Here is a 17,130-nt window from a genome sequence, read left to right on the forward strand (position 1 = left end):
TTTTGTATTTAGCTTTTATTTTACTTTTTTTAAGATTTTATTTATTTATTTGACAGAGAGAGACAGCCAGCGAGAGAGGGAACACAAGCAGGGGGAGTGGGAGAGGAAGAAGCAGGCTCCCAGCAGAGGATCCTGACGTGGGGCTCCATCCCAGAAAGCCAGGATCACGCCCTGAGCCAAATGCAGACGCTTAACGACTGTGCCACCCAGGCGCCCCTGTATTTAGCTTTTAAAATTCATATTACCATGATTATTCCCCACTATATCTTCTACTTATTATCATTACTAATTGAACTTTGTGTAATATTACATCTGGTAGATGGATGTGCTGCCATATCTAATAATTGCCATAATGTTGCATATCTATATTTAAAATATAACATTTTTATGCTAAAATAAACATGAGCTTGCATTCAGCCATTTTCATATATTTAAATTTCCAAGTGTGTGATATTGCTAGCTTAATATATCATCTACCTTTTTGAACAAAGAATGTACACATGCAGGAAAAATTATTTGATGATTAAATAATAAACCACTTATATATTTCCTCTTGCCAACACTCCTCAAAGTCTTGCCCTTTTTTGTCTTTTATGTCTGTCCAACTGATAAATTCCAACTCTGAATCCTTCAAAAGTTTAATTTTTATATCTGGCGAGAAGGAGCACTGATTTTCGAAGGCAGAAATTATTATGAATTTATAATTTTGGATTCCAGAAACCCATAAATCCTTTAATAGGAAATTTTCAGTATCTCCTTTTATTTCATCTCGAGAAAAAAATCAAACCCTCACATTTTTAAAAGTCCACTGTTTCTTGACATTTTGAACAATGTCAACCTCTTATTCACCCAGAAAATTGAATCACAGCAAGAAAATCTACTTTCTACTGGCTCTTCAACTTTCTCACAAAACACACACATGTACATGCACGTACCTGAAAATGTATCATATCCCTCTATCCCCTGACCCCCAGAAAAAAGAAAACCTCTTGTTTTAATGGGATATACTCTTTTCTTCAGGCCAAAGTTAGATCCTCTTTACCTGTTGCCCAGGATCTCTACTCATTTTACAGGATCCTCTATTCATTTTATTTTTATTTTTTTCAAAGATTTATTTATTTATTTTAGAGAGAGAGCATGTGTGGGAGTGGGGGGAGGGGCAGAGGAAGAGGGAGAGAGAGAATCCCAAGCAGACTCCCCACTGAATGTGGAGACTGATGTGGGGCTCAATCCCACGACTCTGAGATCATCACCTGAGCTGAAATCAAGAGTTGGGCGTTCAACCAACTGAGCCACCCAGGTGCCCCTCTATTCATTTTATTTTTGTTTTAGCTTCTTTCTCCCTCTTTCTAATGGCAGAAACATATAAAACTATACCCTCCACAAAGTTTCCCTTAAAATGCTCTCTCTTATTTATCAGGCTACACTTACAAAATGATATCCTAACTTGCTGTTTTCACAGCCTCTGTTCCAGTTCCTTCGATAGCTCACCTGCTGCTGCCCACACCACTGTACCAAATCTTTTGTAATTTTGCAAGGGTGCTGATAATGTCATTGTCACTAAACCCCCTGCATGTTTTTTAGCTCTTGCATTACTTTGAACCCTTTGTGCTTTAGACATTGTCAACTTGCAACAATTTCTTGAAGTCCCTCTTCCCTTAACATTCATGCCACTATAGCTTGCCAGATTTCCTTCTGCTTCCCTGGCTATTTCTTAGTCATCTTCTCAGATCTCTTTTCCTTATCCTCATTCTTTGGACTTTAGTTCTAGGGTATTCCTTTCCAATCTTCACACTCACCTCAAAGAGTCACAGATTACATAAAGTTTGTAAAAACACTTAGGAAGAATGCCTGCTGCATAGCAAATGCTATACAAGTACTTGTTAAATCACTTTCATCCACTCCATAGAAGTAACTATCACTTATACTTTGATTCTCACATTTCTATCTCTAGCAGAGATGTCTGCCCTGAGCTCCACATCTACATATTGGGCTTCTTATTTCATGGCTCCAATGAATGTCTTACAAATACTTCAAACTCAAACTGCCTTACATTGAATTCATCACCTTCCTAAAGCAACATGTTCCTTTTCTTAGGCTTCTCAACTCTGCCTGGAACCATCCATCAACCCTTTTGTTAAATCAGGTAGTGTAGCTGTCCTTGATTCTTCTCTCTTCCTTCCATGTAGTTTTAATCATCAAATTATCTTGATTTACTTTTTAATTTCCTCACAAATCAGGCCACTTCTCCCCACCTCCACTTCCAACAATATCATATATCATATGCACTTCTCTCTCTCTTTTTAAAAAAGATTTTATTTATTTATTTGAGAGAGAGAGAGGAGGGGCAGAGGGACAGAGGAGAGGGACAAGTAGATTCCTTGCTGAGTGGTAGAGCCTGACATGGGGCTTGATCCCAGGACCTTGAATTCATGACCTGAACCAAAACCAAGAGTCAGATGCTCAACTGACTGAACCACCCACATGTTCCTTCAACTTTGGTCTTTAGTCAAGATTTTTTTTTTTTTTTTTTTTTTACTGTTTGTAGATGTGGCTTCTATTTCCTCTAAAGTTTGGGGAAAAAAGAAAATATGATACTTTATAGATTTTCAGTATCTTTTTTATATGTTCCTTTGTGTAGATTTGTTCTAATCTATTCATTCAGTCTTTGACTGCTGGCTGAACTTCTGTGTCCTCTTCTCAAGTGTAAGGGGCAGCCCCTCCCCCCCCCCCCCGGTTTTTTAAGGCTTTGACCTATGCCCTTCTTGAATGTGGTTAGCTAAGGCTTGGGTCAAAAACCATCTTCCCATATATATTGATAGAGTGATGTATTTACATGGATTTACATACACATTTACATAGTAATAAATATAATCACTGATGAAGTATAGAATTTAAACTAGAAATAGAAAACATTTAGACAACTCACTAAATCAAAAATTATAATAATGACCACAGTAAAAACTTATTTTGGTTAATGAATTATACTTATAGGATTAGCAAACCAGAGAAACTGAGTTTTATCCTGTAGTTCCTTTGGTGAGATTGCCTACTCATAGTCTTCAATTCACAATAAAGGTAGTATTTCAAAGACAAATACAGACAGACAGATATAAGTAATTAATATATTGAATTATATTTTCCTGAATTGGATTTAGTCTCTATCATATCAGTTTTGCTTATTTTAAGGAAGCTTTGGGAAAGTCCAGAATCGAGTCCTGACTCTCACTTACTAACCATCTAGGCATATGATGTTGGAAAATAAATCATGTATCTCTAACATAAATCCAGTATACCTGTCCCATTGGCTTTACAGCATTATTGTCAAGATACAGTAACCTAATAGATAAGAAACCACTTCAAAAATGATGTTTTATAATGATATATCTTTGTACTTCTAATATCACTTCTTAAAATAAATATATTCCATATAGTCAGAACCTCAGGACACTTTATCTTTTTTTAAAAATCTTATTTCATAGGTAAATAATCCTGATGCCAAAATAATGCTTATAATGATGACTCCGTGTCCCAAGAATGTGGGACCTGGGGGGAAGTTAGTAAAGAGATAAAAAAGGTTCTGAACTGACTTGTTAGAATTTGGTATGTGGCAAATGTGCAGTTACACAGCCTTAGACCTCTCTTGGGAAACTGCCCAAACATTTGCATTCCCACAATGTATTTATTCAAAAAATACTCTTTTCCTGAGAAAAGTCTTGCTCTCAAACCTCTCACTGAGATGATGCAAGTTTAGAAACTCTGCACTCAGGAACAAGAGTTGGAAGCCTATTAAGAATAGTTTTTAACAAAAATCCATTTCCGGACCCTAGTCATTATGAATATCTGGAAATTTTCCACTGAAAATACTATTTATACAAAATGAACTTTAAAACATAAAGAGAAAAGAGAAAATTATTAGAATCTCTATAGGGTTTTTATCTTTCCCCTTTCCCACCATAAGTTTTATCTTAATTTTTTCTTTCTTCATTCATTATCCTTGATGTTAGTATGTAGCAAATTCACCCAAAATGAGAAACAGTCAAAGAAGCACATAGGTTAAAGATAAAAACAGGCTCCAGATTTTAGTGGGCAGAGGGTAGCTCCCCTACGGATCAGCCAAATTGAGTGGATGGCAGTAATAAACACCAAGAAGATAACAACATTAGCCACTACTGAGCAGAAAATTGGAATTATTCTTCAAGCTATTTTTTTTTTTTCTTTTCTAGTTGTCAGGTTTTGTCTCTCCTGTCTTTCACTGGTACACCACAAAGAAGCAGCCAAAATGAAATTTCTTTCTTTTGGATAGGCAAAGTATGCATTGGTATCAGAAATTAATAGTAAAACTTCAAAAAAGAAGTTCAACAATATGTGAGAAAGAAAATTTGAACTAGGAAGTTTAAATTACATAAGCACCATGCTGATAACATATAAGGAAACACAATATGTAATTTTTCCAGATTAATTTAACGATAATAAAATAAGGGGCTCCTGGGTGGCTCAAGTCAGTTACATGTCTGACTTTGGCTCAGGTCATGATCCTGGGGTCCTGGGATCGAGGCCCACATTGGGCTCCCTGCTCTGTGGGGAGTCTGCTTCTCCCTCCGTTTCTCCCTCTGTGTACTCTCTCTCTCTCTCTCAAATAAATAAATATTTTTAAAAGATGATAAAATAACGGGAGTTATTAATGATAGATCAGTGACTGCCCACATGTTGTTTTATGCCTTTCCCCAAATAATGTATTAGAAATCTAATGCTGTAATTCCAACCTACTATTGGTCTCTTCCATTCTCTGTGAGCCTTTTGCTTTTTGAATCCTGCTGTAAGTTCCCATCCTTATCAATATCGTTTGCCATTTCCTCTGAGTTCTCTTTCAGTCACCAAAGCCAAATCGCCAACATGTTTCCAGCTCCAATTGACTGTGATCCTTAGAATATTCGCTTTACCTTAAGATCTGTACTGCTCACCTTATAACTTGTAGCCCAGCACTTCTTGGCTTCCATACTTACCCAAATTAGAACAAAAATGTCTCTCAGTTTGTCCCTAAACTCTTCACAAATCAGTGCTATAATTTCAGTTATTTTTTAGACCTTCAAAGGAGTCTGAGATAACATTCTCAAGAAAGAATTAACTCCATGAATACTGAGCTGCCATTTTTACAGTATAACATCTTGTCAAGAATTACTTACATAAATTGTGATAGCTACAATTTACTGAACTAGACACCATTCTAATTCCTTTACAATCTAATCTAATCTAATCTAATCTAATCTCTTTTTAATCCTCACAGCCAATGAGATAGGTTCTAGTAAAATACCCATTTTATAGATGAGTAAACAGAGGCAAAGAAGGAATAAATGTACTATCAAATTCCAATAATTGATAAGTTACTGAAATAGTATTTGAAGTTTTACAGTCTGTACCAGTTTTCCAGGGCTGCCATAACAATGTGTCACTGACTGGGTAGCTTAAACAATAAAAATTTATTTCCTCACAGCTCTGAAACCTAGAAGTTGGAGATCAAGGTGTCAACAAAGACTGATTTCTTTTGCGGTCTCTCTTCTGGACTTTTAGGTAGGAAGTCTTTACTCTGCATGTATCCATATCCTAATTTTTCCTCTTTTTAAAAATAAGGACACAAGTCATATGGATTAGGGTCCACCTCAAACTTGTTTGTCCTCAATTAGCTCTTTAAAGCCCTCATCTCCAAATATGGCACAGCCTGAAGTATTGGGGGTTAAGACTTCAACATACGAATTTGTAGGGGGACACACGACTGAGTCCATAACACAGTCTCACTCCAGACTCCTTCTGTTAATCACTAAACAAACCTAAAAAAGAGAAAAGAAGTAAGGGGGCAGCAGTGGAGGGTAGAGGGAACAAGGAAGGAACGAAGGAAGGAAAAAACAGAAGAGAAAGAGAAAAAAAGGAGGAAGGGAAGAAGGAAAGATATTACTTGGGATTACAGCATGGAACATTTACTTGGATTGATTTGCTGGTTCTTGGTTTCCATAAGGAACCAGAGTAACCTTGTAGGCAGAGTGCTTTGTAGACATTGCTGAAGACAGATTAACCAGTTTTGGGGAAGGCAGCTTAGTATGGTGATATGACCATGAGCTCTGGAGTTACAGAGATATGGGTGCAACCTTAGCTCTGTCTCATTCTATTTAGAAAATTTATACCCTTTTCCTGAGCCTCAGTTTTCTTAAGATGAGTATAGTATTTCATATAGTATAAGATTTTTAAGAGGATTATAGTTGATATGAAGTTTATAGACAAGCTTACATCGTCAATAAGTGAAAATCTCAAGGTTCTTCCCTTTCACTTTCCATTTTTGGCTCCTCGCTTCCTAGATTCATACAGATCACTTCCCTTTCTTTCACATACTCTCTCAAGAATATTAATATAAAAAAGAATGTTAGTATCATACTTAAATAGTGAAATAACAAATAATACATTTCTTTCACTTAATTACCTCTTTTCTAAGTATACCTTTTGGCATCTCTCCTATATACTACCATTTCTTTTGATTGGATTTTGGCAATCCCTCTTGTTCCTCTTTTGATTTAGAAAATACCTACCACTTAAGCAAAATTTTATAAGCACAAAATCTACTCTATTCACCTTTTCTTTTAAAAATTTCTTTTTAAACAAATTTTTCAATTGAAATATTTCATACTTCCAATACTTCCAGAAAAGTGGAATAAGCAATGTAAAAACACTGTTAGAAAAAGAAATATTGATGGATGACCACTCCATCACGTTTGCTTCTAATCTCTTTATTTTTTGGTGGGACTGGTAGAAATAAATAAAACTGCATGGATATATCCAAAGATCCATATTGTAACCTAATTTTAGCCCACAAAGTATATCCTAATTAATTCATTTATTCACCAAGTATTACTTAGTCATCATTTCAGGTACTAAACATAGAATTGTGAATGTTTATATAAAGTGTCTATGCTAAGAATGGAAAATGCTTTAGTGATAGAGACAGCGAACATGTACAAAAATAAATATGTAAGTGATGCTAAGTGCTATTCAGAAAACAAAGCAAAACATTACTAGTAGGAATGTGAAATGGTACAGCTGCTCTGAAAAACAATCCAGCAGTTCTTTAAAATATTAAGCAGAGTTACTATATGTTACAATAATTCCACTCTTAGTTACATACCCAAGAGAAATGAAAACCTGTGTCTGCACAAAAACTTGTGCACAAATGTTCATAACACTATTCATAATACCCCCAAAGTGGAAAAAGCACAAATTTTCATCAACTAATAAATGGATAAATTATTGTGTCTCTATACAATCGAATATTTTCAGCAATAAAAAGAAATGACATACTGATATGTGCTATAGCATGGATGAACCTTGAAAACACTATGCTAAATGAAAGAAGCTAGACACAAAAGGCCATATAGTAGATTATATGAAATGTCTAGAATTAAGTGATACAGTGACAGAAAGGAGATTAATGGTTACCTAGGGATGTGGAATGGGGAAATTGGGAAGCAAGGAGGTGATGGCTAAAGGGTGGGAAGTTTCCTTTTAGGATAATGAAAATATTCTAAAAGTGACTGGGGCAATGTTTGTACAACTTGTAGATATACTAATAGCCTCTGAACTATTGAATTATTTTTAAAAATCAAATTTACTAAAAATAAAAACTTGTGCTTAAGACACTTACATGAGGGCCGCCTGGGTGGCGCAGTCATTAAGCGTCTGCCTTTGGCTCAGGGCGTGATCCCAGCGTTCTGGGATCGAGCCCCACATCAGGCTCCTCCGCTGGGAGCCTGCTTCTTCCTCTCCCACTCCCCCTGCTTGTGTTCCCTCTCTCTCTGGCTGTCTCTGTCAAATAAATAAAATAAAATCTTAAAAAAAAAAAAGACACTTATATGAAAAAGAAGAGATAAGCCATAAACCAAGATAAAATATTTGTAATGTATATATTTGACAAGGAATCTATATCCATAATAGATAAAGAACTTCTACAGTTCAGTAATGAAAAGGCAAAGAACCTTAAAAAAGAAAAACCAGGTTATTGGGATATAAAATGATGAGGAACCGGTAGTGGTAACTTTTTAAATATGGTGCTCCAAGAAAATCTTTTGGAAGAGAGAATATCTGGAAAGGGTCCTAACTAAAAGAAGGAGTCTGCTATTCCAGCATCTTGTAGAAGAGTATTCTCATCATAAGAAATAGTGGTTTCAAAGTACTACACCTAGAATGAGTATGGTTTATTCAAGAATTAGCAGTTTCATTGAAGCCAAGGGATTAGTAGCCCAGTGTTCATGAAGCCAAATAATTACAGGAAAGACAGATAGGAAATAAAGTTGAAGGGGAAGCTAGAAATGACTTATTGGCACCTTTTCCCTTGATGAAATGACCCTGCCTCACGATGATGATGATTTTATCAAACATTTCCCAGCTCCTGTCTTACATCTTTAACTGCATTAAACAGGTCCACTTAGAAAACATAGCCTCAAATACAATCTGTCCAGACTGAATTCATCCCTAATATGCACACCAATCAATACTTATATTAATTTACCTATTTGTATGACTAGCACAATAATTCACTCAGGATATACTTGAAATCTCTGTCCTTCATATCCTGTATTTACTCAATTACTCAGTTTTATCAATACTTAACTCAAAAAGTCTCTCAGACCTGCCCTTTTCTCTGTAGTTCCACTGATAGTTCCCCGTTCATAACTTCGGTCTGATCCTCTGCAACATTCTAGCTGCCAATTCCACTTAAATTTGCCCTCTCGACATTTGCCATACATCCTGGATTTTATTAAAGCATAGATCACATCATGCTTTTTAATACTTTTCTAGTTTAGAAAATCTACTGACTTCTCCCCAAATGTAACATTATTTGTTAAGGTATTTTCCAAAAATATTTTATGGGAAAATAGCCCCTTGTCATATAAGTTTGGAAATGCATTTACTATATTCTCCCATAGAATATACAATTGCACATACCATAATAAGGATCCTATAAACATCCTACAGTTGAGAAACCTATATAAGCTTTTTAATTCAGACATAAATATGTATTAATGTATGAATACTATTTTTATGTAACAGCTAATAACATCTTGCTGAACTTATATTCTGAGAACACGTCTTGACCTAAAAGGATAAAATTGACACTGCAGATTAGCATTAAAGTGCATGGAAAAGTAAGTGATACAACATAACTATAAATTATTCTGTGGATTGTATAAAATATGTTAATTAAAAGGCATAAATTTTTAGAACTGGAATGGAATTTAAGGACAATGTAGTCAAAGTCATCTATTTTATAAATCGGGTTCAAAAATATGGGACACCTGGTTGGCTCAGTCGTTAAGTGTCTGCCTTCAGCTCAGGTCATGATCTCAGGGTCCTGGGATCAAGCCCCTCATTGGGCTCCCTGCTCAGTGGGGAGCCTGCTTCTCCTTCCCCTCTGCTGCTCCCCCACCTTGTGCTCTCTCACTCTCTCTGTCAAATAAATACATAAAATCTTTAAAAAATATATATATATATAAATTTATTTCCAAAGGTTATTTAACAGGTTGCTGGCAGAACTAAGTTTAGGATTTTTAGTTTGTTACCCCAAAATATAAATACTATTTTTATTCAAGTTAAACAATTTAACATGTGTGTATTTCCACTACTATGTGCCTGGCATATACAAAGATACTCTGACAATTTATCTAGGCATTTAACATTGTGTTTTTATTTAACTCAGTCGGTTATATGTAAATTCCTAAGGTCAAGGCTTCCTCTAGATTTCTTAATCTCTCTTAGTGTCTAACATATTATTACATACAACTAGTCACTAACACAACACATTTATATAATATATTCTTGCTTAAATAACTTCTGATGTTGAATTAGAAATTCAAAGGGATTAGCAAGAGTGAGGGCCTTCTTCCTGGTTCACAGTTCACACCTCCTCGCATGTGTCCTTACATAGTGAAAGAGATGAGGGATCTCTGTGGGGTCTCTTTTATTAGAACCTGAATCTTATTCCCTAAGACTTAATCATTTTTGAAAGACCCTACCTCCTAATACCATCACATTTGGGAGTTAGGATTCTATATAGGAATTTGAGGAACACAAATAATTCAGATGACAGCATAATCCCACCAACAATGGTGAAGGTTCGAGTCATCAACACTTCATAGTATCAGTTTTTACTAATTGTTGTTATATTATCTCACAATAGTGTTAATTTTAATTTTTATGATGACTAATTATGTTGAGTATCTTTTAATATGCTTATTTGCCATTTGCCTATAATCTTCTGAGAAGTGTTCAATCTTTAACCATTTTAGTTGGAAATTCATTTGTAATTCCTCATACATTTTCAATGTATAATCTTCAGATACATGAGTTTCAAATATTTTCTTTTCAGCGTCTTAATGGTGCTTAACTTGGTGAGTTGATTTTAATGAAATCCATTTAACAGTATTTTACTTTATAATTGGTGGTGTCTGTATCCTGATTCAGAAACCTTTGCCAACTTCATCATGAACATATTCTCCTATGTTTCTTTTATAAGATTTAATGTTTTATCTTTCACATTCAGATCTTTGAATTCCTTTGAATCAAGTTTTCTCTATGATATCAGGTAGGTAGTAGGTATTTTTAATGGGTTCAGCTATTCAAAAAAATGGAGTCCAGAAGGGCATAGTCAGTTACCCAATGCATAGCTTCAGTTTGGGTTTGCTGTCTTGTTTGCCATTTTGCAATGTAACTTAGTGATGCATTTGGAAATCTTAAAAAGGAAATTAATTACAATGATCTGTAATTAAGTCAGTTCACTCTAATTGATCTCTACGGGTTACAGTTTTATCAGGTCATAAGAAGTTGTGCTGTCTTTTCAGTGGTGTGCTGAAATCAATCTTTTTTTTTTTTTTTAAGATTTTATTTATTTATTTGACAGAGAGAGACAGCCAGCGAGAGAGGGAACACAAGCAGGGGGAGTGGGAGAGGAAGAAGTAGGCTCCCAGCGGAGAAACCTGATCCCATAATGCCGGGATCACACCCTGAGCCGAATGCAGACGCTTAACGAATGAGCCACCCAGGTGCCCCTGAAATCAATCTTTTGCTCTGGGAGGTTGGGCTAACTTGAATTCAAGCTCTGGATCAGCCATTGCTTAGCTCTCGCTTGCTACAATGCATACTCAACCTTTTATCTGTCCGACACCCTTCCTTTTTCTGGAAGCAACAATCCAGTCCTCCTGAGAGCCACACTTGTCCACTCCATCATAAAACCGTATACTTATGTTGAGATTTGCAATGTTACCACATTATCCTATTCCCCAACCCTAAGCAAGTCTGTTTCAGCTCCTCCAGATCGATTCTCTTAACAGCTTTTCACCTCAAATGCATTGATCCAAAAGTGAAATGCACTTCCTCCAAATTGAAACCATCTGTTTTATTCTCAAGCTGTTTGACACTAGTCCATAAAGACAAGCAGTCACACTGTTTTGATGGAAGAATCTTTTAAGGTTTAAAACCCTGGAAATATCAGTGCTATGCATCCTCCTATGTAGAGAAAACTGGATTGCACTGAGGGAGACTAAAACTTGTCTAAGGAGTGCAGTAGCTGTGAGAGACTTCAAGCGGCATTCAGTTCCCCGACTCTCAGATCCAACCACAAACCTTCTTTTCTAATCCTAGATTGTTCCACCTTCTCTAGAATGAATAAGCTGATGGCCTTTTGACCCAAACTGTCTGAGCTGGCTTCTAATCCTTGCAACCAAGGAAAGTCTAAAACTACTAAAATTAGGAAACTCTGTAGGCCAATAGTTTTAAAGAAAGTAACTTCGTGGGTTTAGAGCCCAAGTTCTCATCAAGATCTTTGGGCACCCAACTTTAGCCTGCTCCCTAAATGATGGGATAGAAAAATAGGCTATATTTTGCACTCAAAATATAACAGGGTTGTATATCTCAAAGAAACTAATGGAAATAGAAGAGTCCTTGAAAAATATTTTCTTTTTTTTTTTTAAGATTTTATTTGTTTATTTGAAAGAGAGAGAGCATGAGCAGAGAGGGGCAGAGGGAGAGGGAGAGAAGCAGATCCCCGCTGAGCAGAAAGCCCAATGCAGGGGTCCATCCCAGGACCCTGGAATCATGCCCTGAGCCAAAAGTGGATGCTTAATCCACTGAGCCACCTAGGAGCCTCAAAAACTACATTTTCAAAAATAATATACAGACTAGAAGTTTAGCTGATTGACTCTTCAAAAATATATATATATATATGCATACATATATATACCTATATATTTGTGAATTCAAATAGTTCATGGTATGACATAGAAAGTGTATAACATGGTTACTGACAGAAAATCAAATACATGTTAACATTTACAAAGTGTTGTGAAAAAATAGGCTGTACATTTCACTAGTGATTTTAATGAAGCTTAAAGCAAAATGGCATTACTTTATTTTTTTTATAAAGCTACATACACCTTAATGGTGTATATTGCAGCTATGATTCACTATAGGAGTAAACAGAGAATTCTCTAAATTATTTTAGATGGAATATCTGTTCTTGCATTTGTGAATGCTTACTGATAAGATTTCTCTTTCCTTCCTGACTTTGATAACATCAGTGGCTGAACATGTGCATGTGTTCCCTCTTTCTCTCTTCCTATGCTATACGAACACATTTCCTTTCACCTTTGAATCCAAAGTAGAAAGAGCCTTAAAAAAATTTCAGTGTGGTTTTCCATTATTTTTTACTGTGGATCTCTAAATCATTTTGAAAGAGGAAGTCTCACTCTCCTGTTGAAATCTGTTTCCCTTAGAGTGTAAATGTGTTGGTTTATCACTTAAAGTCACTCTTCTGTGAAACTCTTTTGAATCAGGTAACTCCCTAAATTGAGGGTGGAAGACTGGGGTAAAGGACTTGCTAGAATGCTAAAGATTTATTTTTTTCAGAAGTTCTGTCTGCTATTGCATAGAAAATCTGGTTAAGAAATTGGTTATAAGGGGCGCCTGGGTGGTGCAGTCGTTAAGCGTCTGCCTTCGGCTCAGGGCATGATCCCAGCGTTCTGGGATCGAGCCCCACATCAGGCTCCTTGGGTGGGAGCCTGCTTCTTCCTCTCCCACTCCCCCTGCTTGTGTTCCCTCTCTCGCTGGCTGTCTCTCTCTGCCAAATAAATAAATAAAATCTTAAAAAAAAAAAAGAAATTGGTTATAAAAACAAATATCTTTTAAAGGAAACAAAGACAAAATTTGGAAAATGTATTTCTTTTTGAAGAGAAGGACTGAAGCCAAGGGAAGGAGAAATCAGGAATTGAAAGTTGCATTAATGAAATAATAGAAAAATGCCAGAAATATTAAAATATAATTAATTCTGACTGAGAAAGAAGAATAGCTGTGAGAAAGATGTGGGAAATAGAATTGTATATGAAAATGGATCTTAATACATACTTAGGCATGTTGATCAATTGTTGCCATTTTAATTTATATTTTCAAGGTTGAAATATGAGCTCCATACTTGAATATTAGACATATGCACTGAACATATGTGTGTCTACAATATTAAATACTACATACACATGTTTTAAATATGACTCATGGAATTTGTGGACAGTACACATTAAGTGTCATAGAAATTTACATTTGAGGTACGCTTAAGATTCCTACTAGTCTATAGATAATTCGACATTAACTCTTAATTAAATATATCTGGGTTCTGTATTTCAGGGATGATTTATACAATGAAGAAAGAACAGATTTTTTGGGTGTCTGTGTATCTGCTGCTTAATTGTGCCTCTGCCCCCCTTAGTGCTGTTCTTGAAGCTGAAGAATATACAGATATTACAGGTAAAATATTAGAAGCATTCATATTTTTCAGCTAGTTAAAGCTCAATTTTAATCCCAAAATGTAATATATCTTTCTCCATGGTATGGGAAAATTAGCTTTTAGTTGAGTGACATTCTTCTTCAGAAATGTCTTACATGAAATTTGTCAAAAAAACCCAAAAAACAAAAAACAAAACTTAGACCAAAAAAAAAAGTTACTTTAGTAAGGAAGACTACTTTTTCAGGCTGTAAGATTAAACACTGAAGTATTTCTGGACAATTGCTAGGAGCAACGTGCTGTAGAAACAGCCGTGAACCTTGATGCCATCCTTTGGCTGGGAAAAGTATGAGAAAGGAAAGGAAACTACAGACATTCTCTCCTTTTTGCCTTATTCTCAAGATAAGAACTTCCTAGATGAGTCCAGTGTGAGAATTTAGTAAGGACATTAGGAGATTTGGCCTCATACAAGTTAGTTCTAATCTCATAAAGCTCTGTATCTAAAAATAAAATATTAACAATCAGCAATAGAACAAGGAGAAGATTACGTGATTGTTATTATATATTTCTTTCTTAAAAGTAATGTTTTGTGGCAAATTAGTAAATTATTGATAGAAATCTCAAGTCATTGGTAATAGTGAGACAATATGAACAAAGTGATAGCGTCTATTGGTATGTATGTTGATGATATATCGAAGACTTCCATAAATACATTCTTAATTCATATATCTAACCACCCTTGAAAGGGATTTTGTTCAATGTACCTCCCTTTGATAAAGATTGAATAAATAAGGTGCTTGAAATTGGTAGGTACTAGGGAAGCAGCGATGACTCAGACCAAGTTCTTAAGAATCTGAGTTTCACGGGGGAGACTATTAAATTGTCACTGGAAAAAAATACTGTTATAAAAACTTCCTAAAGATGAAACACTATTTAATAAACACTACAATGTGCCTTATAAAATGAGAATTTGGGCATTATGAAATAAGCTCTAATTCTTCATTTGTCTCATTTGTCAAAAGAGATGGTTTCTAATATTCTGGAAGCTGAGAAGAGAAGGAATGTAAAGAATAAAGTCCCAACATGGAAAAAGCATGCAACCCATCTTGGAAATTGGGAGAAAAAAGGATCCCCAATATTCACCAAATCTAATGTCCCTCAGTTAGGCTGAGAAAATGCATGCCAGGTCATCCGAAGTTTCTTAACATTGTTGCTGCTGATACAGTCAGCCAAGAAACCAGAATTAACCCATCAATGATTAAGCTGGAGTTTAAAATCTCTTGATAAATTCAGAACAAGCCAAGCTGGCTAAGAAAACATTTTTGTCTAAAAGCTAGACTTGAAGATCACTAACCTGACTGGCTGCATAGTCTTAACCAGTTTTGGGGTTTTTTGGTTTTGTTTTGTTTTTAATCTTGAAATAGCATGATCCCACATCAGAATCAATTCAATTTTGAAGACAGCATTTATCACACTGTGCCAAGGTCATGCCATCTTTTTATAGAAGTGTACCATTTCATTGAATATGTACTATCATCTTAGAGAAAAACATACAAGATTTTGTCATTTCTCTCACAAGGCAATAGTAGGCTTTTTCTTAATCAGTCTAACCAGCTGAGAGGATGAAATACAATAAACTTTTTGATAATAAAAAAACAGTAGTGATGAGCTCTTTTTTTTTTTTTTTAATTCCTTTAGAGTGAGAGAGAGAAGATTCGCAGGGAGCATTTAGAGAAAGGCTGGTGTCTTTCATAAGATTTAGAATCAGGCAGACCTAAGTTTGCATGTGGGTTTTGCCACACAGTAGCTTTGCAAAACTAGATGAGTCATGTAAACCCTCTGACTCCTAGTGTCTTAATCAATAATCTGGCATGGAGAAGGCAGAGAGTGTGTGGCTGTATTCTTTCCTGCCAGAGAAATCGAATCTTTTCACAAGAGAATCAAACAGCATGTAGACCCTTAAATAGTAAGTTATTTTAAAGCTCTTGGCTCCCAAACAAGTTCCAGGAGAATGAGGACTCTAAGAGTCAGGGACATGACATGTCTCCAGATATTATCATGAGCCTACTACATCCAACATCCCAGGACAGGGGAGGGGTGAGTGAGATTGTAATCCTCAGACTGTGAGACATAAAATGCAAGAAATCAACTCTAAAAATGATACAATAAAAACCATAATCCTGTTCATCTGGCTGCATCAGATTAAATCCTATTACACTGTCCTGTATATGTTTCCTGGTTACATGGGGTTAAGCAGATCCTTGTCACTAACACTTTCTGTAAGTCTCAGTTTCAAGTGTCAGGAAAACTAGCCCTGACCCTCCAGACAAGCTTAGCTATCTTATTATGCACAAACACAGCACCTTGAACTTCTTGAATGTTTGTAAGTCTTCAGTGTCTGCAGGCTACATGAAAGTGGGAGGGGGGCTACTGACACCCAATCTACTATCATATCTGCCATGACCACACAGTGCCTGACCCATGACCCACACAAGATTAACTTTCAAAAAGATTTATCCAAGGTAAGAAATGAAAACCAAGAGAGACTTCCATCCCCTTTGGGTTGAGGGGCATGGCACTCCATCCAAGAGACCACACTTCATCACTGCCCCACTGCAGGGATGCTCTGCCAAGGGGGGGGGCCATAAGCTGACTGCACGAAAGAATATTCTAATATGTGATTTATCTAAGAAATACATTAAAATGTGGATGGCAAAGATTAATAATAAAAATAATAAAATATTGATAAATATATTATTAATAATTAATGTTTTATTAATGATATTAATAAAATTAATAAATTAACAAAATTAATTCTAGTGTTTCACTTGGGAACTTGCTATAAAATCACCTACCTTTCATAGCTGAAACATTTTCAGTTTTTATAAGGTGAATTTGAGAAAAAATATATTGAGTGTAAATTCTAGAATTAAATCTATGTGCTTGGCCTAAATGTCAATCTAGGAATTTCGGTCATACAGATCTGTGACAATATCACTCAATTATTAAGAATGTGTGAGATAAACCTGGTATAAAACTAGGTGGGGGTCAGTTTTAAAGCCAGTACTTATGGTGTGAACTGAGCAATTCATTTCTACAGCGCTGTATTGTAATTTGTAAATGGAGAGAATACCTTTCAGAAGATTGCTGTGATTACTAAATAATATAGTTACAAAACGTCTGGAACACAGTAATTACTATAGTAAACAACATTAGCTAGTATTACTACTACGAGGACCACTATGGGAAACCAGCTTTCATTTCTGTGGCGGACGGCCACCACCTGGTGGTGTAATTCCTAAATAGCAAGTTGAACTCGG

General features: G+C 35.7%; 1 protein-coding gene across 8 annotated transcripts in view; it reads left to right on the plus strand.

Moving 5' to 3' along the window:
* Positions 1-17,130, plus strand: part of TFPI (tissue factor pathway inhibitor) — a 63,798-nt gene that overhangs the window by 13,060 nt on the left and 33,608 nt on the right. For 2 of the 8 annotated variants that reach the window (XR_005838145.1, XM_008687240.2), the window contains exons 1-2: positions 11,063-11,081; positions 13,714-13,833. Coding sequence is in view for 7 of the 8 variants with exons in the window: in XM_008687240.2 (XP_008685462.2) it covers positions 11,069-11,081; positions 13,714-13,833 (133 nt within the window). In the remaining variant the exon portion in view is untranslated. Of the gene's footprint in view, positions 1-5,494; positions 5,572-9,093; positions 9,189-10,582; positions 10,625-11,062; positions 11,082-13,713; positions 13,834-17,130 lie in introns of those variants that run through there. The other 6 variants (XM_040643048.1, XM_040643054.1, XM_040643057.1 and 3 more) reach the window with 6 other exon arrangements.

This window comes from Ursus maritimus, unplaced genomic scaffold (genome assembly GCF_017311325.1).
Source record: "Ursus maritimus isolate PB19 unplaced genomic scaffold, ASM1731132v1 scaffold_1, whole genome shotgun sequence".
In the NCBI taxonomy this organism is placed as follows: domain Eukaryota; kingdom Metazoa; phylum Chordata; class Mammalia; order Carnivora; family Ursidae; genus Ursus; species Ursus maritimus.